This window comes from Tachysurus vachellii, chromosome 14 (assembly GCF_030014155.1).
Source record: "Tachysurus vachellii isolate PV-2020 chromosome 14, HZAU_Pvac_v1, whole genome shotgun sequence".
Classification (NCBI taxonomy): Eukaryota; Metazoa; Chordata; class Actinopteri; order Siluriformes; family Bagridae; genus Tachysurus; species Tachysurus vachellii.
Window position 1 is genome coordinate 14063518 of NC_083473.1, and position 24954 is coordinate 14088471.

The window sequence follows — 24954 nt, forward strand, 5'->3', positions numbered from 1 at the left end:
CAGAGGCTAGTGTAAATATAATGACAGTACAAGGGAAATAAGTCCTACCTCCATAATAATAATAAAAGCCATTTTGGCTGCCAGGATATGCCAGAACTGCATGTTGTGGGAGTACTCAAACTCATGGCCTGGGGGGTAACGGTAATCTCGGTACCTATACACATGTTTTGTATTTACTATAAATCACGAGACTCAAATCCTGGTTTTATACTCAAATTTATATTGTGTTTATGTTTAAACTTGACACATTCACAAAACAGACACAAACCTGCAAGTGAAAATCACAGAGCTGTTGAACCAGGCAGGATTCTCATTATCGTCAGGTCTGTTTTTAAGTGGGATCTGCGAGATGTTGAAGATGGATAGACTATTGCTGATGTAGCCATGCATACTCTGTTCATTGCCTGGATGATATGCGTATAGATACACCAGCCGAGGAATCATATCAGAAGTAAAGGCCACAATAAATGCCTGATCAGGAAAAACAAATAAAGAGAGTGAGTGAAAATGAAAATGACAGTTCAACAGCTTGCTGTAGCATACATTGCACTGGTAGCTGTAATATATGATCGAGAAACAACATCATCACAAGGATAAAAGTGTGAGTAAATGCAAAAATTGAGGCTCCTTCTATATGCTTCTGCATTGGAACTAAATCAGAAGAGTGAGATGTGTTAAGAAATATGTTCTCACATTAGTTACTACGGATAAGACGGCAATCATATTCAGGATCTCTTCCCAGGCACCGATGCTGTGAGCTTTAGCTGCTACAGGTCTGCGGAACTGAGTGGTTAACTTCCATGAATCCACACGCACCTCAAGAATATTATTGATCAGAGCCAAGAGAGGAGCCAATGGAAAGGAGGCCACAAACAATGTAATAAAACCAAACTGGATCACTGGGGAGCAAAAAAGAGAGAGATATGGTTTATACAGATATAGTGATAATAATGCTACCAGCACTGCAGCGCCCTCTGCCTGTAAAATACTTGCTTACAAGAGAGAGTTGCATGTATGTATACCTGTGAATGAACACATGAAACTCACCCATTTCCAGATACTCATAGAATAGACCAAATTGACTGAAGTTCTGCAGATCATAATCCTGCTCCCAGCGGCTGTACAGACTCTCCGGGTGGCTGCGAGCACTCCTGCTGCTCCACCAGTTCTGCAACCAGCTACACACAAAAACAGATTATTAAAGTTCACACACCCATTTAGCATCAATTTACTGCAATTTATGGCTATTAAATAATTATTGTTTAGTTTTTTTCCAGAGAGAGTCCCGAATTGTTGCCATGTCCAAAGAAATTTTTAAAGAAAAAATATGAGATCCTACCACAGAGTTGCTATGTAATTTCATTTTAGTATACGAAATGTTTTTGAAGTATATTTAATCAGAAAAAGTTGATGTAATTAAAAATGTGAAAATAATGTGTGCCATAAAGACAAATTATTTCAGCCTCTGAAATAATGAATCTTAAAACATTTTGTCTTTGATTCTGTAAATATAATTTTATATAGTATTTGAACAGTAAAACATTCGACAGCCCCAGTTAACAAAAATGACAAGTCAACACAGTTAGCCTAATAAAACTGCTACCTGAACCAACACACAAACATTCTGGCAAATCCAAATTTTAGATAATGATTTTTCTAATACCATAATACTTACGGAAGTAAAGCCTCCTGGATATTTCCCCATACTTGTTTACCAGCCATCACTATCACAAGCTGAGTCGTCAGCTCAATCAAACAACCACCGGGGTCACACTACAGGGAGAGCCAAGATTACTAACATTAAATAGATATTTCTTATTCACAAATCCATTGCTATTAGACAAAGCAGACTAAGCTTGCATAAAAAAGACACATTGAAACAAACAGAAAAACAGAAATGTACCTCTTCATTCCTCAACCCGCTCCACTCATTGAACATATATGCGTATTTGCCAGGGTAGCCCACAAACTTTCCTTTAAAGAAGGCCACGTAGAAGCAGGAGGAATAGTAGTTAACAAACTGGAAGAGGAACATCTTGATGGTCAGTTTGTTTTCATACTCAAGATGTGTTTTTGGGACTTCTGCAAAGAGCAAGCACAGGACATATTAATCAGGAGAACCTTCATCATGATGCCTATTAGGTTCCCAAAAGAGAATAATAAGTTTTATAACTCACCCATGTCTGTAATCCATATGGCCACACGCTCATACAGGAAGTTAAGTATCATGATAATCACGAAGTTGATGCAAGAAGCTGTGACAGATGTGGCCAGCTGTGGGGTGATAAGTGAGCCCACCACTTCCAGCTTATTGGTCGGGCTGTCTTTCATAATGCTAGCAAGAGCAGCAAACACAGCCAGCCGATATGCTATCACCCCGATTATACTTGCTATGATTAGTGAGATCTTGATGTACAAAATCATGTGAAAGCAGAAAACAGACATTTCACAACCAATATTCTCCAATATTGTCTATTTAGCTACAAAGCTGATTAATTGTAGTAATACATCTGCTATCACAGGAAAAAAAAAAAAACATACTGTAGCCAACAGATGGGCCATGAGTCACACCACTACATGCTACTCAAACCATGCTTCCACTATTTAACTTACATTCATCTTGTCTGTTCAGTGTCCAAGCAGGCAAACAAGATATTCCACAGTGTTGACTATATCAAATGATTTATTTACTCTTAACATTAGGTGAGTTGCTAAATTTATGAATTTCAAAAAGTAGTAATTATTTGTGGAGGAACAATGTTAACAATTATGTGTCAAAGATTAATGATTTTAACTGTTCTTGTAATGCTCACCCAGAACAAGACGGTGGCCCCGGACAAGCAGTTGCGAGCACATTTGCTTGTTACGGGAAAGTAAGGTTCCATCTCCTACACACCATGCAAGCACAGCAGGGAACAAAGCAGTTAGCAAATAGCAACTATTATGAGCACATATCTAGGCAGGCATGGGCTGTCCCTAGCAGACCGTAGCTAGAGGGGTCTTCTCTCCTGTAGCTTACTCACAAACATTATAGAATATGTTTCATGTTTTAAGATGGTTTTGAATCACAAAAAAGCACTTGCAATGAAACTTGCATTATATGTAAACATACATAACACATATATTGTCTGTTTATTAACTATACCTAACTTGTATCTACCTTTACTAGTCAGTTTAACAGGTTGCAGGGCGAAATGGCAAGTAAGTTTATAGTGTAATGCCTTATACCGCAGTGTCTAAACAAAAAGTATTAAATATAACCTACATAAGAAATGTTGATGGGAAACAACTAAAGTTGAGTTATAAAAATAAAATATTTAAAAGCTGCTGTATTTTTATTCAAATTTTAATTTGATCTATATAAATATACGTATATATAGTTCAATATGCTAGTATTTATCGTGTTTTATGTGTAACATTTAACAAACTAAAAGTAAACCACCCAAATAATATCTGTAATGGTCTCAACTGACTGCTGTGATAAAAGGTGGCTATCAGTTTTGCACAACAACATATGGTTTACAGTCAGTTATGACGTACAAAGTTCACTTATACTATATGGCAAGTGCACCTGATAAAAATAAGCTATTGAGTACAGCTGCAAGGTTGATTTACCCCTTTAAACTGCAATCTCAGTGTGTATGCACTGCAAAGCAAATCAAACACACATAAAAGTTCATCCAATTTAAATCTTACCCATAGGACCACAGTGGCCCAGCAAAAGATGACCTTGCCTAAAAAATCACCTACTGTCTGATCTAGAACCCACTCCAACTCCTAAAAAGAACACGAGCACAACTGACTGAAGCACCTACTGTCTGACCACAGAGACAATTCAGGATGCATCTGGCACAAAAAAAGGAAGCCCTGAGATTTCAAACCATATGAGACAGTTAAAATGTTCACTGACTCACTAGCAGAAACCGGTTAATCCTAGTCACTGTCATGGTAGATCCGTGTTATTTCAGGAACACTGGGTATGAGGTTGGAATACACTTTGCACACATTCATTGACACCTAAAGCCAATTTATCTTAGCCAGTTTACCTACTGCCATGTTTTTCTGGACATTGGCAGGAAACCAGAAAACGTAGAGGAAATCCATGTAGAGCAGGGAGAAGATTTTTTGACTGAACCCAGGCCTGAAATCAGGACCCTGGAGCTTTAGGAGTAAAATTCTACCTGCTGTAGCAGTACCTGTGTGACACGATTAACACGCCGACTGGTGCATTTGGTCTCATACTCAGGCCTAAGTTGCAGCCGTTGCTGCTCCTCCTCAAAGTCCACCAGGTCCCACTCGTACTCCAGCCTGGCTTGTCTCCGCTTCCAAAACTCCAGGAACAGAGTCACTGCACAAACAATCAAACTCTCATTGATGGCTCCTGCAAGTATTTATGGCTGTTTACACATGCATTAATTACTTACTAATAACCAAGTTGATTACTTTTTTGTGATTTTGCTTTTGCTAGACAATTTCTAATTCTCCAGGGTTAACACACACAGAACAATTCAAACAATGTCAAGAGAAATAGTTATAACCATGTCTTACCCCAGATACCCATAAATATAGCGAAAAACACTGTTGCTGTATTGTCAAAGAGATGCGATTGCTGTCAAAAAAGTGGGAAAAGGTGAGTTTATTCTCTGTAAACACAATAACATGGAAATAGCAAAATTAAAAAAGATAAATAATAATGATTATATAAATAATTGTGGCACTTGCCCACGTGGAGTTGCAGGTACTGTTAAGTTTCCAATAGCCACATTTCTTATCACAGAGAGGGCACATGATTATCTCTCCACCAATTTTGTCATCACAGATTTCTTTACTGCAAAAATATGGCACATATCAGTACTTTTGTTTTGACTGCTGTACCTTCATTATTCTCTCTGTCTCCTACTCCCTCTTTCATTCAGTTTCTCACTCACGTCCAGACTTCTTTATCATAGGTCGCCAGTCCATAAATAAAGCAGATAAGTCCAACCAGAGCAGCATAGAACAGCATTTCAGTGTAGAAGCCCAGCCAAGCAAAATAGATCCCAATCTTCTCCCCATAGTATCTCCTACAGAACAGAGAATATGTTGTTTCAAAAGAGATAGATACGTAAGGAAATATAGCACATGGGCATGCTTTTCCATTTTTGATCTCACCGTATAAGATTGAGTGGCTGCTCCTTGTAGAAGCGAAGGAAACGAGCCCAGTATTGGTACAGGTTATACCGCTCATTCTCACAGTTAGGGTCTCCAGACCTTTTCCAGTATCTGCACTGCATAACATGCACAGATATTACTTTTTTGGAAAATTAAATACATATATATATATATATATATATATATAGTGATCAATGTTAAAACTAGATTTATTACCCCCCAAGCAACCTTGGGAGAGTTTAGTCATGTTCACTCCACACCAGCGTAGCTTGATTTCCCAGATATACATTTTCATTTTATCTCTCAATAGCTGTAATATAGATAAAACCAGGACCGCTTGGGAGGAGGAGTTAGGGCTGCAGTTAGGCGACGAACGTTGGGAGAAAGCCGTAGATAGGATACGGTCTACCACTTCCTGTGCCCGCCTCAGTCTCGTTCAGTTTAAGGTTTTGTATAGAATTCATTTTTCCAAATCTAAACAGGCAAAAATCTATCCTGGGGTAGAGGACAGATGTGACAGATGTCATGCTTCCCCCTGTCATCTAAGTCATATGTTTTTTCTGTGCCCAAAATTACACGCATTCTGGACAGGTTTTTTCGGCATTATGTCCTCCATATTTGAAGTGCAATTGACGCCATGCCCTCTGATCGCTATATTTGGTATTACCAATGAGTCAGTATCACTGAGTTCTGTACACAAAGATGTTTTAGCCTTCTCATCTTTGTTGGCCAGACGTTGTATACTTCTGCACTGGAAGGCAATAAGATGTCCCTCCATCTCTCAGTGGTTTAAGGATCTGATGTTCTTTCTTAAGTTGGAGAAAATAAAATATACACTGAGGGGTTCTACTGATACCTTTTTTTGCAAGTGGCAACCTGTTATTTCTTACTTTAGGAGACTACAGGTGTTACCTGATTAGAGTTCTAATTCGGTCAATAATTGGACTGTATGCATAACCTTTTTTTCCGTTTCTTCAGTTGTTTTAACAGGGGGATGTGGGGTGTTTGTGCGTGCGCACGTGAGTGTGTGTGTGTGTGTCTTTGTCTGGGGGTTTGTTTTTGTTTTGGGTGGCGGGGTGGGAGTGTCTGCTCTTTGTTGTTTGAAAAAGGAAAATGGAGAATTTCTGTATACATTCTTATATTTGTGATTGTTGATTTTTCAATAAAAAAAAAATAAAATAAAACTAGATTTATAAAGTTCGTCGCAACAAACATTGATGTTGGCTTTGGAGGCAAGTGGACATAAGGGTCAGTGTTACTTTTGGAGGCAAGTGGACATAAAACTTGTGAAATCTAGTGGAGCGCTAGGGTGCCAAAACATTTCGAGGCAAGTGGAGACGAGCATGTGACGTCATTCGAAAACCTGTGACGCAATTCCCCTCCTTGGGCTGAGTGTTTTGATATACCACATGTCCATATTGTGCTAATTTTTTGTTTATCTCTGTTTATGCACTGAGCCTGTATTAAGGTCCTTGTTTTGCTGTTCCAGTACAAAAATTGAATTAGATCTTGAATATTCCACAGAGGAATATTCAAACATAATTGAATCAGCACCAGCTAAATAGATATGGTAACATTTGGACTGGATTTACCCAATAATTTACCCTGAGCAACACACACACACACCTGTTCCTAATAAACTGGTTTGTTGCTAATAATTTGGCCTGTTCCTAATAATTTGGCCTGTTCCTAATAATTTGGCCTGTTCCTAATAATTTGGCCTGGCCAGAATATTAGGAACAGGCCAAATAATTAGAACATGAGCATGTGATGTCATCCGAATACTCTTGAGGGAGCTCCCCACATTGGGCTGAGTGTTTTGATATGTCACATGTCCATGTTGTGCTAATTTTTGATTTTCACGTGACATCACGTGACGTCATGTCCATGTTGTAAAAAGTTTTTTGATTTTGCATATTTTGGGGGCGGGGCTGTGGGACAACTGAAAGGCCAATCGGTACACCCATTTAAAACTTTGTTCAGAGTATCACCCTAAAGGAGCTGGCCGAGTTTGGTGTAGATAGTTCGAAAGCTTGCCGAGTTATAAACCTCCAAAAAAAAAATAATGGGAGTCTTTGGGGAAAAAAGTCAGTTTGAGACCCAGTACCGGAAGTACCGGAACTCGGATCGCTTAGAAAAGTAATATCAACAAACTTCAGACCAGGGTCTACAACATATCCGAATTTGGTGCATGTGGCTCAAAAGCCCTAGGAGGAGTTATATATATATATATATCTTGATATATTTATTAATAATAAAAATTAGCTTATAACGGAAAACAGAATGTTGGCTTCTACAAAGCCAACATAGTAACACTTAGATAACATATGACAGACTTAATTTTCAAGATTAACATTTTGTATTCAAAATCACTCCCACCCAATAGGAATAACACAGGCATGTATATCTAACAAAGTAATATCACTTTCAAAGATTAGGGTGAAGAGATCTTACAGTAAAGGGGATAGTATTCAGGCACACTTGTTTTTGTTATTCAGTATAGAGACCCGGTACCGGAAGTACCGGTACTCGGGTCTACAACATATCCGAATTTGGTTCATGTGGCTCGAAAGCCCTAGGAGGAGTTCATTCATTCATTCATCTTGTACCGCTTATCCTAACTACCTCGGGTCATGGGGAGCCTGTGCCTATCTCAGGCGTCATCGGGCATCAAGGCAGAATACACCCTGGACGGAGTGCCAACCCATCGCAGGGCACACACACACTCTCATTCACTCACACACTACGGACAATTTTTCCAGAGATGCCAATCAACCTACCATGCATGTCTTTGGACCGGGGGACGAAACCGGAGTACCCGAAGGAAACCCCCGAGGCACGGAGAGAACATGCAAACTCCATACACACAAGGCGGAGGCGGGAATCGAACCCCCAACCCTGGAGGTGTGAGGCGAACGTGCTAACCACTAAGCCACCTAGGAGGAGTTACTCTTGATAAATTTTTGTCTAAGCTTAAATAGGAAAACAGAATGTTGGCTTCTACAAAGCCAACATAATTATAAGAGACTATGTGTGGCCCAGAGCGTGGGAATTAAATAAATTCCTGTTCCTAGGTACACTGAAGCCTTTGGAAAAGACTTACATCATGCACAGGGAAGGCTGATGTGTACGTTCCGTTGTTAAGCAGCCGCTTGATGCCTCTCTTGTCCTTGTTGAGTTTGTCGTCTTTATTGTAAGGGCAACGGGAGAGGATGTAATATACCTGCAGAGACAGTAATGTCAGTTAAATGTTTTTTGTTCATTTGTCTGGTCTTTTTGTGATAAAAATGGCAATTACGGTGAATCTAAATGTACAAAATTCATGATCAAGTAAACACTCATTAAACAAAGGCCCTTACTATCCTGTTGCGTGTGGAGTTTGGGAAGAGGGTATTTTTATTTTCAATGAGGAAGAAATCGATCTTGCTCTTGTCAAAGGGGGCGGTGAAGTAGTCTGGTTCAGGGTTCATGACTGAATCAGGCAGGCGGAATGGTGTGAACAGCCAGGAGACAGGAATCTCACGGCTTTCAGGGATGTCATTGACTTTGAAAGGCACTTTTATCTTTAAAACATCAGCGTAGGTTGCCAACACCTCCCATGGGACATGAATCTTTAGAAAATAAGTCTTCCCATCTTCAGATTCCTATAAACAATTAGATTTAGAAGAGTTAGCTAGAGCAGTGATGCAGGTTAGTGTTAAAAATGTAATACAGCAACAAACAGCAACAAACATCAATCATTCAAAATCAACACAGCAAATATGACATGGACAAAAGCATATAGACACTTTTTGTGCACACCACTTTTAAAAATTGGCAGAAAAATAAATTGCACTGAGGAGCACCCTTATTATCAGCGCATTAAATAACATTATTATGTAATAAACCATTTAGTTTTAACATCTGTTTTTGACCTTGTTTTTCCTCAAACAATTCTCTCTTTTGTCACCAGGGGGTGACAGCACACAAAAATCTACAATGTTAAGCGACAGCCTATCCGAAGTGTGATGCAGGGTCATCATTAAGAATATAATACAACAGAAGAACAATCATTTAAAATAAGCATACCAACACAGCATACGCTTCATATATATACATAGGAGGACACCCTGTCTGATTTCTGATATGTTATGTAGTGTTATGCATCACTAGCTTAAGTAGAGTGTGGTGGTAGACATTAGCTTAATAGAGTGTGGTGGTAGTGGCGAAGTAACGGTCTGGGGCAGTTTTTCATGATTTGGGCTACATCCCTTAGCTCCACTAAAAGGAAATTATACAGTAAATTAAAAAAAGTATAGACAATTGCAACTTTACAACAAGTTTGAGGAAGGTTCTTCCTTTTTCCAGGAGGACAAAGGTCCTATGCATAAACCAACATACAAAAACACTTGGTTTGCCAAATGTAGAGGTGGAGGAACTAGTCTGCACAAAGCCCTAACCTCAACTTCACCTCAACATCTTGATGAACTGGAACAATTACTGGCCTTCTGTCAAAGGGACGAACGCCATGTTAATGCCCATACTTTTGGAATGGGATGTTCAAATAGCACATATGGGTGTTAACCTTAAGTATTTCCATACTCCTGGCCATATAGAGTATCAACATTTTGTTGTTTACTGTTTAGTATCTTTCTACTGTCTATTGCTAATACAATAAGTTATAATACACATCTTTTTTTCTTTTAACTCAAAGGCAAACCAATTTATGCCCTGAAACTGTTGCCTTAGCATTTCAGATTCTTCTTACTCACCGATTTGTCTTCAAGCTCCAGCTCTAGCCCCGCCTTCTGCAGGTTAGCTTCATACTGTTTCCTTCTTTCCTGTGTTATTAATTATGGAAAAGATGTTGAGGTTTAATTTAGAGATTGATCTAGAATCACACACACAGTAAAAGACTAAAAAGAGTTAGAGTAGCATATAAACCCAATTGTTTTTATTTTTTTTTTGTATCCTAAAATTTATATAATTCATCATTTGTAGCCTGGTGTGAAAATTTTAAATCTTTGTGTTTGACATGCATGTCCTTTTCATGTAGTACTATTATAAAATTACATGTTAACACATTACAATACAGCCATAACATTAAAACCACCTATCTAATATTATGTATTATGTGCTTACAAAACATCTTTGGCTTGTCAAGCCATGAACTCCACGAGACCACTGAAGGTGTGCAGAAGGTCCTTTAAATCCTCTTAGTTGTGAGTTGGGGCTCGCAAATCTTTTTTGTTCAGAACATCCCACAGATACTTGATTGAGAAATTTGGAGGAACAATTTATGGAATGTGGCAGGTAACATAATCCTGCTGATAGAGACAACTGTTACTGTTGTGTCAAAGTAATATCGACCTGAATGGGAGGATCCGAGGATTGCCTCCATTGGCATAGTGCATTCACAATCTTTTCCATTGTGCCGTGGTTCAGTTTAGATGCTCACTCGTAATAGTAGAAGCTTTTAGCTTTCATAGCCAGCATTAACTTTTTCAGCAGATTCTGCTGCAGTAGGCTCATTATTGAGCATTGCTTGCCCATGACCCTGTTGCTGGTTCACTGATTGTCCTTCCTTGGACAAATTTTGGTAAGTCTTTTGGAAAAAAAAGACCTGCTGTTTTAGAGGTGTTCTGACCCAGTCGTCTAGCCTTCACAACTGTTCACTTAACGCCTAATATCAATAATTTCCCATTTCTTGACATTTCAGTTATTGACGTCACCCCTCAGTGGTTTAAAGGTTATGGCTGATCAAATTGTTTTTAAAAATAATAAAAATAAAATGGCTCACCTGTTTTCTTTCTCCGTCTTTCTCATCGATATAAGAGAGAACAAAATCTATCTGCCGGACGCCATCTCGGAAGTATATAGAGTCTTTACTCTGATGATGTTTATCCACCTGCATAAAAACACAAACTGTATGTGAGACACAAATATTTACATTTGATTACATGAGGTTTCAGGTGCTTTGATAAATGTTATGTTCTCAGTACCAACACATTAATATTAATGAGCACTATCATTTTGGCACACCAAGCAGGTTAATACAAAACAAGCTTTCAACACTTTTTATACTAAACCCACAAAATCCACCCCAACACATCAACTGCAAGTTGGGAACAAATGGGCCTTCATATGATTAACATAAAGATACATCATATTAAGGCAAAAAAAACTTGACGGTAAAATTGCCAGGTTTTTTGACCTGAAAGTCTCCTAAACCCTCCTAAACAAAGTAGTGCTTTTTACTTTCAGATGAGTCACATTCAAATTCAAAAATGTAAATTTAAATATATATTACATACATTCTGTACATACTAGGGTTTACTATAGATTTATCAGCTTAGGGACATATTCACTTGTATAACAAAAATATAAGACTGACCATACAATTTGCTGTTCTGAGAAGGTAAATACATTATATGGTCATAGGTCATATCTTTGGGATGAACTGCACCCCAGGATTTGTTCTATTGTTCTAATGCAACTGTATGATCACAAATTATATTATTTTGATCACAAATAGTATCAGTAAATTCAACACAAGAACTTTCTTATTTATGTTGTTAGTAGTTAATCAAATTCATTTCTAAAAACATAATAGTTTATATCTGATCCTTTATCTTTCTCTCCCTTGATGATTCTGTGTTTACCCATCCTAGGAGGGGGGGCGTGGCCTCTGTGCCTGTCAGTCACTGCAGAGGAGGGGCTATTCGCTCTTCAGCATCAACATGATTTTCCCATTATTGGCAAATGCAAAGCAAGTATTATTTTAGACAACTATGGCTTATAATAATCATATTAATAATTTTATCTGCAAAGGAACATACTTTATAATGTAAACATATTGTAATGCGACCAGCGATAGGCAAACAGTATCAAAATGTATCGCGAGTAAAATCAATACATAATCACATTTTTTTACATCCCATGACACCACAGCTTGAGACAGATTTAACCTATATGGTTGGAACTTATTATATTATCTTGGATGCAGGAACATGCACACTGACAAACATTGCAGGCTTCTGTACAGTCAATACAACCTCCTGAAAAAACCCCACACTGGACCTACTGTCTAAACTGCCCCATGCTCAAATTGATCTAAGCATACAGTGCAAAAGAAGGGATGGATCATCCTGCAGCTGTTTGTCATAGGCTATAAATAACATAAATGTTACACAACCACTAAAGCATCCACACCAGTGCTATGAAAGAACAAAACCAGTAAGTTTTTCTTACTCTTAGTTTCTCTTCAAGCTTGCTGAAGATATCTGACTAATCAAACTAACTGCAAAGCAGAGAACTGCTGTTCACATCATATCTCTTTAATCATCCATCTAGATCCTGCAATCTTTAGCAGGAAGTCACATTGCTTCCAAGGATACCGTTATACAAACAGACAGACATCCACCACCACCATTCCAAGACACATTTTTTCCGTTAGTTAGCTCCATCTCTGCCTTGATCTTATTTACTATGAACAGTCCAAGCATCTTTAAGAAGATAAGATCCTAGGGGTTGGAGGAGGGAATGAAGACAGTAGTAGTAAAGAGCAGTTTACCTCCTCCATGACGTTCTCCTCCTCAAGACGCTGCATTAATTGAGTGCTTCCAGATTGACTTCTAGTAAAAATACCAACACCGGACGCCCCGCAAACTATTCTCACACACTCAAACGTCTGCTGCATTCCATTCGTTTTGTTTAGCATGTGTGAGGAGAGCAAGCTCACACTTGCCCAGTCATCCACGGCAGAGTCAGAGTGGGGGCTGGTCATCATGACGTCAGCATGCAGGCAAAGTGGCCACAGCCCGATTATGTGATCTGAGATTTAACAGAATACCAACAGGGGGCACAACTAAAAATGCAACTATAAAAAATTAAATTTGTATGTTCATTTGCAACATAAAACAACCTCTGTCCATGTTCTGTCCAAAAAGATTCTTTATGAAATGCGTAGTGTGTCTGACTATTCATCAGTCATCTATACAAATTAAAGGCAAAGTATGTTTTGCAATATCTTTAACATCTTTAATATCTTTTTCATAACAATCTAAATTTAATTTACTATACGTTTTGTATTTGAAGCAACATAGAATTAGATATACAGCCATCTGAATCCACAGGTTACACAAGAATGAATATATATAATACTTTACTTTGGTCATTTTTTCTCCACAAAATGGTTCAGTAGAAGTTTTGTTTTTGTGGTTAGTCAGAAGTACTAAAGCAACCTAAGACCTCTTAAACATCTCTCTCTCATCTCTCTCAACAACACAAACACATACCACTTATGTACATTAGCCCTCCACCCTTATTAGACGAGTGAGCAACGAGGGTGCTTCCCTTCCCCAGTATACCCAGCACTCACGTGTCACTTAATTACACACTGTAGATTACACGTGTCCCTTTAGTTCGCTTCATGTCAGAGGACTCTTTAAACACAGCCACCCCTAATTCTATACCTCCACAGAAAAGATCTATATTTGAAAAACCACTCAAATACATCACAGGCCAAAGCTGAGCAACTACAGCCTTTGAATTATTTGGATAGTTCTTTTTTAAAATCACAGTCTGCCATAAGCTATGCTATAATGCTACATGTAAGTTTGTGGTACCATATGGACTTTACAGAACTGCAGTCAAAATGCCCCACCCTATGCCACACAGAACTCCGTCAAATAACAGACACATAATAATTGTGCAATAAGGCTTGATGAGAGACTTTAAAAAGCTTAATGATGTTGTTTCATGTTTCGCAGAGAGCTTATCATCAGGAGAAGGGAGGAACGGCACATTTCAAATGAGAGTGTGGTTCCCCCGAAATATCAAATTAAATGCTTAATGCAGTGTATGCAATTCAGATTTATAATCTGTGCGTGTGTGTGTGTGCACATGTATGTCTGCTGCTCATTATATCACCTTAGTTCCTCTACCTACTGTAAATGTGTGAAAAAAATAACAGGGAATGACTATGCCATAATTAAAGGAAATTGTTTGCCAGTGAAGTTCCCATATTTTCCAATACAATGATTCACATTTTCCAAAACAGTGAAGTTTTCATTTAATTTAAGAATTTCTACTTTGATTTTGGTTCTGTTTAGTATTTACAGGCGGTCAAAAGTCTGCAGTAGTGTTCTGATGCACCCTTTTAGAAATGCAGGCTATTACAGTGTGTTGTAATATGAAATACAAAGCTTTAAAGTGGTATTAAAGCGGTGACAAATCCCTGTTTGTGTATTTCATCACGGCCTTGCTTGAAAGGTTCGTGGTGTCTGGAGAAGAGTTCATTTATTTCTAGTTCTTTATCTTTGGTAAGTTATTAGATATTGTTTTTAAACATTCACTGAGCCTTAATGAAGGACATTACACACTGGAAAATAAACAGATCAAATTCTCCTATATTTTTTAAGCTATTCAAGTTGTATACAGAATTGTTGTTGCAACTGCATAGGCATACGCTATACTGAAATGTGCATTTAAACTGAATAGACATGAATACCAGTCACCATCCTTGAATTGCACAATATCACCAAAATCCAGAATCTATACATAAGATGGCAGCACAGTCTAATGACGATTCAGATAAGGCAGTTGTTTTTAAAGACTAATTTAATAGCCTGCCTTTAAATAAATAAACCATTGAGGAACAATGCATAAGGTATTTACCTCATATTATTAAAATTTTAATTAATACTATGATATAATAGTCTTTATCTTGTCATCTGATGAAAGTTGAAAAACAAAACACAGTACATTTTAAAAATTAAATTGACCCTCTATATAGTTTCATATTTCCAACATTTAATTTACTTAATGGAGTCAAACTTGTTTGTTCATATATTGTTTTAAAGGGCATACAGCAATATATATCGTTTCTATTTGCTAATTTCTATTTAATCTCCAAATATCCAAACGTCATTTGAAGCTGAAACTGATTCAACATCTCGACTCTTTTGGTATCAACTGTATTGCAGTAAATCAGCCAAATCAAGGCAGTTATTAACATTTTCAACCAGGTAAACAAACCAAGTAAAGCACACAAACAAGCCAAATTAAGCATTCTAGTCAATCACCAGCCAAACTCAGTCCAACCCCCTTTATCATGGCGTACCCTGGAGCGATACTTCAGAAACAGAGTTCTCTTCCTCCAGATCTGTGGGGGAAACAGCTGAAGATTGAGAAACAACATATACACACAGCCATATCATTTTTTCTACACATGCACCAAGGTATGGCACTTAAAACAAGGCATCTTAAAAAAAAGTAAAATAAAGTGTTTTCACAACTCAACTCATTTTCATTTAATCATTCCTGTTTATGAAACTACATAACAGGAAAAGTACACAGGAGGAAGTGAAAGTAATTTCTCAGAGTAAAAAGTGGAAGTCACTTTGATAGCAATAGCATCTATAGCAATAAAAATAGATAGTGATGTAATAGCATCTGAAAAGCCAAAATGTGGACACAATCTACAGAAAAGGTGAATCGTTTGAATTAAGTGAGGTGGAAAAAAGCAACAGTTTGATATGAAAATGGAGGGAGAGCTACACTATAACCAGGGGATTACAGACACCAAGCATTTCACACTGGGACACGGTTTTGTTTTGTCTCTCACACAGATGCACACTTCAGCATCTCATGCACCAATGCACTCTCCTGAAAGTGTGAAGACAAACAGAAGGGTATGTGCTCTTAGAAAATCTGATATATTTAAGATGAGTAAACATAAGTGGCATGATGAAGTTTTAAAGTTAAGATATAACAGATCTCTATCACTTATCTGTCTTTGAAACATGCCAGTATCAACTTGCACGTGCTGACAAAACTTGGGCATGCACAGAAATGTCACAGTCATTTTGTTGCTTGAAATGAGTAAGCCATTTTGCCATAAGACATGCCAATTGCACGATTGCATTCAAAGTTCACAACATGGAGTCTTCTTACATGTAGAGCTCTCTATACAAACATACGCTTTTGATAGAATATAATTTTTTTCTGAACAGGATTATCAATAATACCAAAATGGGTAAATGCTATGAATCCTACAAATGATTTACAAATAAATGTGTGCATTTTAACCTGATTAATGCCCAATTTTAGGAGAACAGAGACCTTTTTTTGGTGCTGAATCTTTTTTTGGTTCACTCGATAGTTCCAGGTATATTCATCCAGCACGTTGTTAAAATAAGGAGTGACAATTTGGATGTTTATTTAAATCTCTTGCCACTGGTAGGCTGCTCTGGTAATATCAATTCTGTAATGGACATCACACTGTTCATGAAGTGTAAGCACGTAATGTAAACTGCATTCTAACCTGCAAAGCACATTCTGCTATAAAATTATAACAGCCTTTTGGATAAAATGCTTTCTTAGGACACTCATTTTTATTACAGAGTAAATAACACTAACATGACTCTACAGCTCATAAATGTTGTTCTTTTAACTGATCCATGTTCAGGGTTGGCACAGCAGATTAGTCGGCCTGCGTTTATGGTGCTGGTTTTTTGCATAAAGCCCTTCCTGGTGCCACCCTCCCATTTTAATCAGGCTTGGGGCATTCACTGAGTTAACTCTTCAGTGGCTGGGTTAATTCCTTGTTTGGGAATTGAACCCAGGCCACGTCAGTGAGAGCACAGGATCCCACAATGAGGCCTATTCTACAGCTCATAAATACATTATAAATTTACATTTCCTTGCAAGCAAATGATTTGGTTCTTGTATGTTTCACACAGGCTTGTCACCATCACAAGGAAATCTTGAGGCAAAGGATAAAAGTCTAAATGTCTGTGATACAGACTAAAAATAGGTGCTAAACCTACAATAAACCACTAATGTAATGAAAACAGCAGAGAATAGAATTATAAATTAGTATTATAAATGAATTTAACTAGCCAGGTTTATAGCTTTCTTGACTTTCACAACCCTAAACATTCTGCTCTGGGACACTCCACGGTGTTAGTACAAGAGTAATAAGAGGAATAAGAGTTTGGCAAAGCATTCCCAAACAAAGCATCATATAACAGACAAAAACACACACCTCTTACCCCTGCAAGGCTTGAAAGATGTTGGACAGGTTCAGTGTGTTCTTGTTCACACTTATCACACAAAAACACTGAGGAGTGACTGGAGCTCTTAGACACAGAGCCACAGCACTCTGAACAAAGACTTTCTAAGGACTGCAGAAAGGAAGAGAAGTAATACAATTCTGGAATGAGCTGAAATCATGTAAAGTATGAGTGAATGGGTAAAGCCAAGAATGAAATATGAAACTTCTGTAAAGAGATTCGAAATGGAAAAAGAACCAAGTATAACGTATAACTGTCTTTAAGTGATAAACAGCAACTGCATGAATAACGACAAGCAAAATATCACTATGTTTTTTCCTGTCTGCTGTTTTTGCAATCTGGGATTTGGCAGGGAATAGTTAATTGTGCATCACAGCAAAAGAAGAACTTCCTCTACATATTGTATCTTCAACACACACACGGAAAACACAAAATTCTATTGTGTTCCACAATTACTGCAAACAATCACAGTCTATGCCTTTTTTTTTTTTTACACACATACATACATATATATGTATATATATTTTCTGTCATGTACTGTGCTGAAAGGATAACCTAGGCTATTAAAGTATGCTGGGAAAAGAATGGAAATTGTAGCCAAGCTCATTTTCATATTCAAATAATGTGCAAGTCCAAAGGGAGGGTTAGTTTGCATGTCAGAACTTGTTGGTCAAAATACATGCAACATTTGTTAAAGCTCAGACCTCATTTAATTTGGTCAAGGTTTCAGATAATGCTGTCATGAAGATACTAAGAAATACACCTAGTATAAAAAATAAGACATTTTACTAACATACTTTAGTGTACCATCATTACCACCTTTAGCCTGCCAAAACAGCACATAAGCAGAGATCACTGCAGATTTAGCACATCATTATCTTGTATGTTTAACAACAGTACTGAAGAAGTCTTTTGTGTGATGAAGCTCTCTAGTTTATATATATATATATATATATCTTTCATTATTATCTGTTAGGCAACTGAAACTGAGTGGCACTTCCTGCAGCGAAATGTGCTTAGGGTCCCCCTGTTGGTGCAGGCTGGTACTTTGGCTTATTAAATAAAAATATAAAGTGACATGTTGAAAGTACAGAAAATATGTGTGAGAGTGTGTTTATGAATTACCTTAGCATCGGTTGGCTGAAGTGACACACTCTCTGAATTGGGAAAGTAACCGTTGTTTTCCTCTATAAAAGACAAGAAAAGAAAGGACGTTTAAAAAAAACTGAATAGAATTTCTAGAATAGAAATTTTCTCTCCATGACATCATTTCCTGTGTTTTACTCATCTATGATGCATGTTGCAATTCTATTACAGAAAATTAAACAGCAAATTGCTATTTCTACCTACTGTGAAAAATAACACTGGACATGAATTCAAATTCCGACAATATTTACTGCATATAAACTAGTATCCTCTGCTACTCTGAATGGTGGAAATGTGTGCATAGACTGCCTTGCTGCTGTAAATAAAACTAAAAGGTCTTTAGGAAAGCAGATAATCAAATTGAAACATAAAAACATGATCATAAAGAGCAGCTGCTCAAAGCAAACAAAGACCAAGACAAAGCAACCCTATCCACCCTCTCCATAAATGATCTAACATATCCACAGCAAGCAGAATGTGGAAAAGCAGTGTTTATCCCAGAAAAGTAGTGTTGAACTCTCTACAAATAAAAGTTTAAAAATTCTCATATCCAACTACAATTTAGATTATGGGAGGTCTTTCTTTTGCAACTGTAAATTTACTTTACAGCGTTTATGAGGGGCTACTGACAAACTACGCTAAATGATCACAGGAGACAAATGTTACTCCTGAAAACAGCTAGCACCATATAATCTGAACGTGTAGGTCAGGGAAAGACTGATGAATGAGGAGAAAAAGCACGTAATGCTGTTTGATAAATTATAAAGTCCTCTGTGCATCCTATGCAAGACTTTATAAGCAATTACAGAATGAAACATGTCTGTGTAAATGTCATATCTCTACTATCTCGATTGCTCTTATACATGCTTTGGAACTGGCTAGTTATGTCAAAATGTTACAATTTTGTAAATCAGGTCTTGCACGATTTTATAAGATCTCTGTTGGTCAATTATCCTCAATTAGAATTTGTCACTGAAGCAATCTGTCAGGAATAATATGATAATGATTAGTGTAATATCAGCAGTGATTTGGCAAATCCTTTCCAATTACCAAGAACATGCAAAGCAAGCTATATAAGAAGCTGCACATTTTATGAAAGAAAAAAGTAAAACAGGAACCTGAAACTAAAATGTGGAAGGTTACCTAGAAGAGCAGCTCTTAAAGCAGCACTTAAACAGAACAAAAACTAGACAGCTGCACAACATGATCCTGAATTGTTACCACCTTAGTGAAAAATAATAATAAAAAAAGAAAATCACAAAATCTAAAAATAAATCAAGCGAATAATATGACAATTCAACAGTGTGAATATGGTGTGTGTATTTATACTTTGCACTCCATTTTCCGTATATAAAAAATGCTAAGTCCCTTCAAGATTTCATGTTTTTGTGATCACAAAAATGAATGCAAAATCAAGCAAACCCCATGAAATTCTCAGATTTTTCACAGGTTGGGCCAAAACACCTTATGTGACTTCATCAAAATACACTCAGCCAAAGCCCTTTTCAATTCACATGCACTGAACATAAATACAGCTAAAATATTAGGTAATTATATATGTCTCTTAACTGGTAGCAGTTTACAAGAAGAATTATGTGCTTGCAATTTTACCCGTTCAAGCAGTTAACTGAAAAGAAAAAAAAAAAGAAAAAATCTCTGCAACACACATTTTGAAAAAAAATCCACTGCAAGCATTTTTGGCTGCAACATTCACAAAAAAGGTGTGAAATCTAGGGGAGGGAATGAGAAATCTAATGCAGAAGTCACAGAGACAGCAAATGCTAAACTGTAGTACACACAGCTGCACTAAGTTACATCCAAATTTTCTCAGTTAGTTAGAAATCTATGGGACAAGGAGTATGAATTTTGAAAGATGGTGTTAGCATGAAAGCTGAAGCTTTGAAACTGTAATGGTTTACAGAGAATGTACAGATATAATGTAAGAAAGCAAGAGACAGTAAATGGATTTCAGAGATGAAGCAAGAAGAACCAAATGCCACTGGCACCACTATCAGCTGGTAGAGGAATATCGATGTGGGTAACCATGAATTTCATTACAAAATAGTCTTGCACACCACTGAAGATCAATGAACTTTAGTCTGTCAGTTATCAGCTGTCACCTTTAAGTCACCCAGTCTAAATTATTGTTTAGATGTTTGATGGTTATTGTTACTGCTTTTATATCTTTTATAGTCTTTTATAGGAGGATTTAACTGCTTGCTGCCATTGAAAACACCGGTGTTAGATGTTTGGGGGTTATCTGCCTAATTATTTATCCACCTAGTCTATATTTATAATAGGCATGGCATGATGTCTAGTATACAGTATTTGTTTTTTGGCCTATTTGATAATAAATAACTATCCCATTTAGAGCCTTACCTGTTTGACCCTAATCCGTGACCAAAACCAGGGTTTGAACGATTAATTAAATGTACATGTTATATATATATATATATATATATATACACACACACACACACACACATGCATACACACACACATATGCCCAGGTAGTATGCAAGTGAGGTGCAGCAGATCCAAACTGTAGTAAAATAAATAGTAGCTGTGTGCAGTTTCAGGGTGAGCAGAGTCCTCTACAGACACAAGAAAGTATAAAAAGTAGATGAAGCAGCAGTACAAAGTAGCAGCTGTACAGATTTCCACACCGGTGCAGCCATCTGTCAGCACATTACAACTAGAGGTGTAATTTATACCTGCACACATCACACATTAATAACAATACAAAATAAATATAAAAATACAGTTGAACTGCTTGAAGTGTAGGATTAAATGGTCCCTGTTTTCATGGATTTGTGTATGATCTTGCCTAATGCCAGTCAGTCTAACGATTCCGGTAACAATGTTTTCGATGGCCATCTAGTTACCGGGGTCTCACGGGTTTGTTTCCCAACAAGTTTGTCCAAACGATACTTTGTGCCTAATCTGTTTGCTTATTGATAATATTATTAAGTATTGACTAATGTTTTACATGATTTGTATTTGTACTGACTCGAAGCAAAACATCACATTAAACAGGCCAACACCTTATGCATAGTCACTGTGTAAGAAATACTGTATTCAGTATAGTCCTTTTACAAAACATTTGTTAGATTCTGTAGTATATATGTATTTATATTGGGTTTGCCTGGTGTTTACTGGTAAATCCTGCAAATATATGCACACTCCAGTTTCAAGAGTGCTGTGCTATGCTGAGCAAACACAACTGTGCTGAACGGTACAGGAAAAATACAGCATTACCCGTAAGTCTATTTTTGCCTAATTTTTGTGTGTTACCCACTATGCAGAAGGGTCCTAAAGTAACAGGCATGAGACATAATTGTGTTGCCTTGACTACTGCAATACAACAGACTGGCTAGACGGATTTTGCTTCTCTGAGGTGAATCGAATATTTCTGGTTAATTTTCATAATGTGATCTACCTCTTCTTAAACCGGGCACACACTGTGCAATTTTTTTATAATCCTTTACGATTGGTGCTTGTCAGACTGTACGTACATGATCCCCATGTCACAGTGTAGGATCTCAGACTGTACGACAGTCAAGACATGTCAAAATCGTACATACCAGAAGACTCGAATGGGGTTTCTCTCGCTAAAATGGCAGGTGGCAGCAAACAAAAACAATCTGGAGATATAATTTTGCTGTACTTTTCCCCTTTACTCATTTCGACATCTTCCCTGAGGTGGTTTGAAGTTGTCGCGCGAAGTGTGTCATCCAGCTAGGCGCTCCTATTGGTTCTTGGTTTGGCATCTCGTTGCAGGTGTCACACTGCAGGTAAGTGTCTGAAACCTGGCTCTGCCAGTACTTCTTCGAAGGAAAAAACTGATCTCAACCGCCATTAATCGGCTGTCGGTGACCATGTCAAACCACCGATCAAAGCCTACAGATTTTACCCTAGTATTCTAGAAATCTTTTAGGATTTTCAAAATTTGTCTCAGGTGACCAAATCATGGGAAAAATCGCAGTGTGAGCCTAGAGCATGACGCTTGTGAGTGAAAGCCAAACTGCCTTAAAGCATGTTTACAGTCCAAACAGACGAAGTTAATCAGAAGGAAGTGTTGTTTTGGACATGTATTATACACAAGGCCTTGTATACTGGGCCTGAGGAAAAACTTGGAAAAGAAAACTTTGAAACATCGTGCAGTACAGTACGCTACTGCTTGACATTTTCATGTCCAGAATTCACGGGAACATAAGTAATCATCCAAAGGGTATTTTCTGTACACCACCAGGTCATGTGGTAGGCTGGTATAGAAACATATTTTGGTGGGATGAGGACATTTACTTATACTTTCTTACAAGGCAATGTATTGATATTACAGTAGTTTAATTTGTTGTCAGTAAAAAAATGCTTTAAAAAGAATACTTTAATACAATATCACCTTGTGTTAATATCATGAAGCATGTTTGGGTTAGTACAGTTCACACAAACTACATTGCCCCGAGGGAGGGATGGGTTTAAAAAAATCCATTATTCCTTTGTGATGTGCCTAACATCTATCATCAGCTCCCAAAGACTTCAATAAACATACTTACAGCCAGTGTAAAGAAGATAGTACTTAAGCAAATATATACTGTATTAAAAAAACACACCTTTTCAGTAAACATCATAATGACTAAATATGTCTCTTATGGCAACGCTGATAAACAATATAACAGCCATGTTATATTGTTTCAATATGAGGCTCTTGAATTGATAGGAACATTAAACATCAGATTCAACATTCGCGCATGTATAATAAAATATGCTGTTTATAATAAAATTCAGTTTATGTCAAGTGTAATAAACATTTATATTTTATCATGCCCACACTCCCTCTTCTGAAAAAGTAACTTCCTCTTTATCATGAATCAGGAGAGGCAACAAGCATGTACACATATTCACACACACACACACACACACACACAGAGCTGCAGATTTGAGGCTCAGTACTGTTATATGTCAGATTCAAAAACAAATCTAGGGTAAACTTTAACAGGAACTACTTAGCAAAATGTGAAATAAACTGCAAAACCTACATAAATGTTTGTATTCTTGCATTTTTGCATGTACTAGCATATGTATCATTATTAATCTTACATATTCACTTATCACAGTGCAAAAATATAAACTGTAGTACAAGGCAAATCAAGCATGTAGACTTTTTCTATTCTAACAGAGAAAAATTTCAACGTTTCTAATCATAAGATAGAACATCTGTCCCTGCTTTTACTTGCAGTATTAAATTCGCTTTGTCTTGCCAGTTGGCCTTTGCTTATAGGCAGCTCAAAATAAACAATACTGTGAGGATACATATTGTGGTGGAAATTTCTAATCTAAAGATGCTTATAAGGCCTTGTCCTTCTATGCTTTTACCTTGTATCTGTAGTGACCAGCGACTGACATTGTCATCGGTTGTTTTCTTAAAGTTATGACAAGGGCAGTAGGGACTGGAGACGAGTTGTCGGGAATTAGGCATAAACAACTTCCAGTAAACCTTCTAGTAGGCCTTCTTGCAGACCTTGGCTGGTCCAGATTAGCTTGATCAGGAGATGAGCATGCGATGATTTTGAGCCAATGATTAATGATGTTTTGCTTTTACATATCTTCTTTACTTGAGTTCTGTCTATAAAATCTTAATGTAATCAATGATCGTGGCCCTTCATGCTACATGCAGAGTGTTGGGTCCTGCTGCGCAGCTGAACACAATAAATTGTGAAACCTTTTTTACTCCTGCCTGTGTCTACCAGCGTGATAGTTTATACTTTAAATCTCTCAACCCTCAGAACCCTCAGACAATATGTAACTTGTTTCCCATTATATATCCATTGCAGCTGCAAAGTAAGTATGTAGACAGTGAAAAGTCCACAATCTTTTTTAATAAACAAGTATAACAATTAAGCTTAACCTAAATAGATAGCATAATTTCTGACTATCCCTAAAACCTTGGTTGACAATAAAACTAAACTAGAAAATAACAAGCCTTTGTCCCTGTAGATAATCTGAAAATTTTACAACCACTAGTACCTCCTAATCAGGCTGTGTGATACACTCTACACACAAAAGCTCACTTGTGGGACAAAAATGGCAGAGAATGGCAGAGCCTACAGCCCATCACACTGTCTGAAACATATACTACATGAGTTGTGAAAATGAACAAGGAAATGAGCTCAATTCTGTTTGCGTTGTCTGCAGAAGTCTGGCTATGTGAAATAAGTACACTTTCCTCTACTCCTCTTGTATCACCATAGCAACTGCTCTTAAAAAACTAAAAACAAAGTTCCTAGAAGCTCTATCTGCACACATGATCACTGTATGATAACAGAGTTCAAAGTATGTCTGAAGGTACATGGTGGGGCAATGGAGTAAAGTGCCAAGGTGTAATGTTCTTCTTACCTTCTTAACAATCTGACTGCAAGCAAAAAAAAATCTATTAAACAGCTATTGATTATCTATACATGAAAGCATATGTACAGGGTCCTCATGAGCACAGTCCACGTTTTAAATCTCTCAGTACAATGCAAATTCATGCTGAGGATTTGATGTTTTATATACAGACATATACAACATTTGAAAGCTTATTCTAATCTCTGACCTCTAT

The 24954-nt window shown here is 37.3% G+C and overlaps 1 protein-coding gene across 2 annotated transcripts in view; it reads right to left on the minus strand.

Moving 5' to 3' along the window:
- The window catches only part of ano5a (anoctamin 5a), a 28357-nt gene that overhangs the window by 2108 nt on the left and 1295 nt on the right, over window positions 1–24954 (minus strand). The window contains exons 2-19 of one of the 2 annotated variants that reach the window (XM_060886246.1): window positions 18333–18394; window positions 10931–11038; window positions 9903–9971; window positions 8511–8795; window positions 8255–8374; window positions 5152–5267; window positions 4929–5063; window positions 4723–4828; window positions 4549–4609; window positions 4197–4348; window positions 2814–2888; window positions 2178–2406; window positions 1904–2082; window positions 1676–1773; window positions 1048–1178; window positions 694–899; window positions 269–471; window positions 49–154 (exon numbers count right to left, since the gene is read on the minus strand). In XM_060886246.1, coding sequence (XP_060742229.1) covers window positions 49–154; window positions 269–471; window positions 694–899; window positions 1048–1178; window positions 1676–1773; window positions 1904–2082; window positions 2178–2406; window positions 2814–2888; window positions 4197–4348; window positions 4549–4609; window positions 4723–4828; window positions 4929–5063; window positions 5152–5267; window positions 8255–8374; window positions 8511–8795; window positions 9903–9971; window positions 10931–11038; window positions 18333–18394 — 2441 coding nt within the window. Of the gene's footprint in view, window positions 1–48; window positions 155–268; window positions 472–693; window positions 900–1047; window positions 1179–1675; window positions 1774–1903; window positions 2083–2177; window positions 2407–2813; window positions 2889–4196; window positions 4349–4548; window positions 4610–4722; window positions 4829–4928; window positions 5064–5151; window positions 5268–8254; window positions 8375–8510; window positions 8796–9902; window positions 9972–10930; window positions 11039–12703; window positions 12932–18332; window positions 18395–24954 lie in introns of those variants that run through there. The other variant, XM_060886245.1, reaches the window with a different exon arrangement.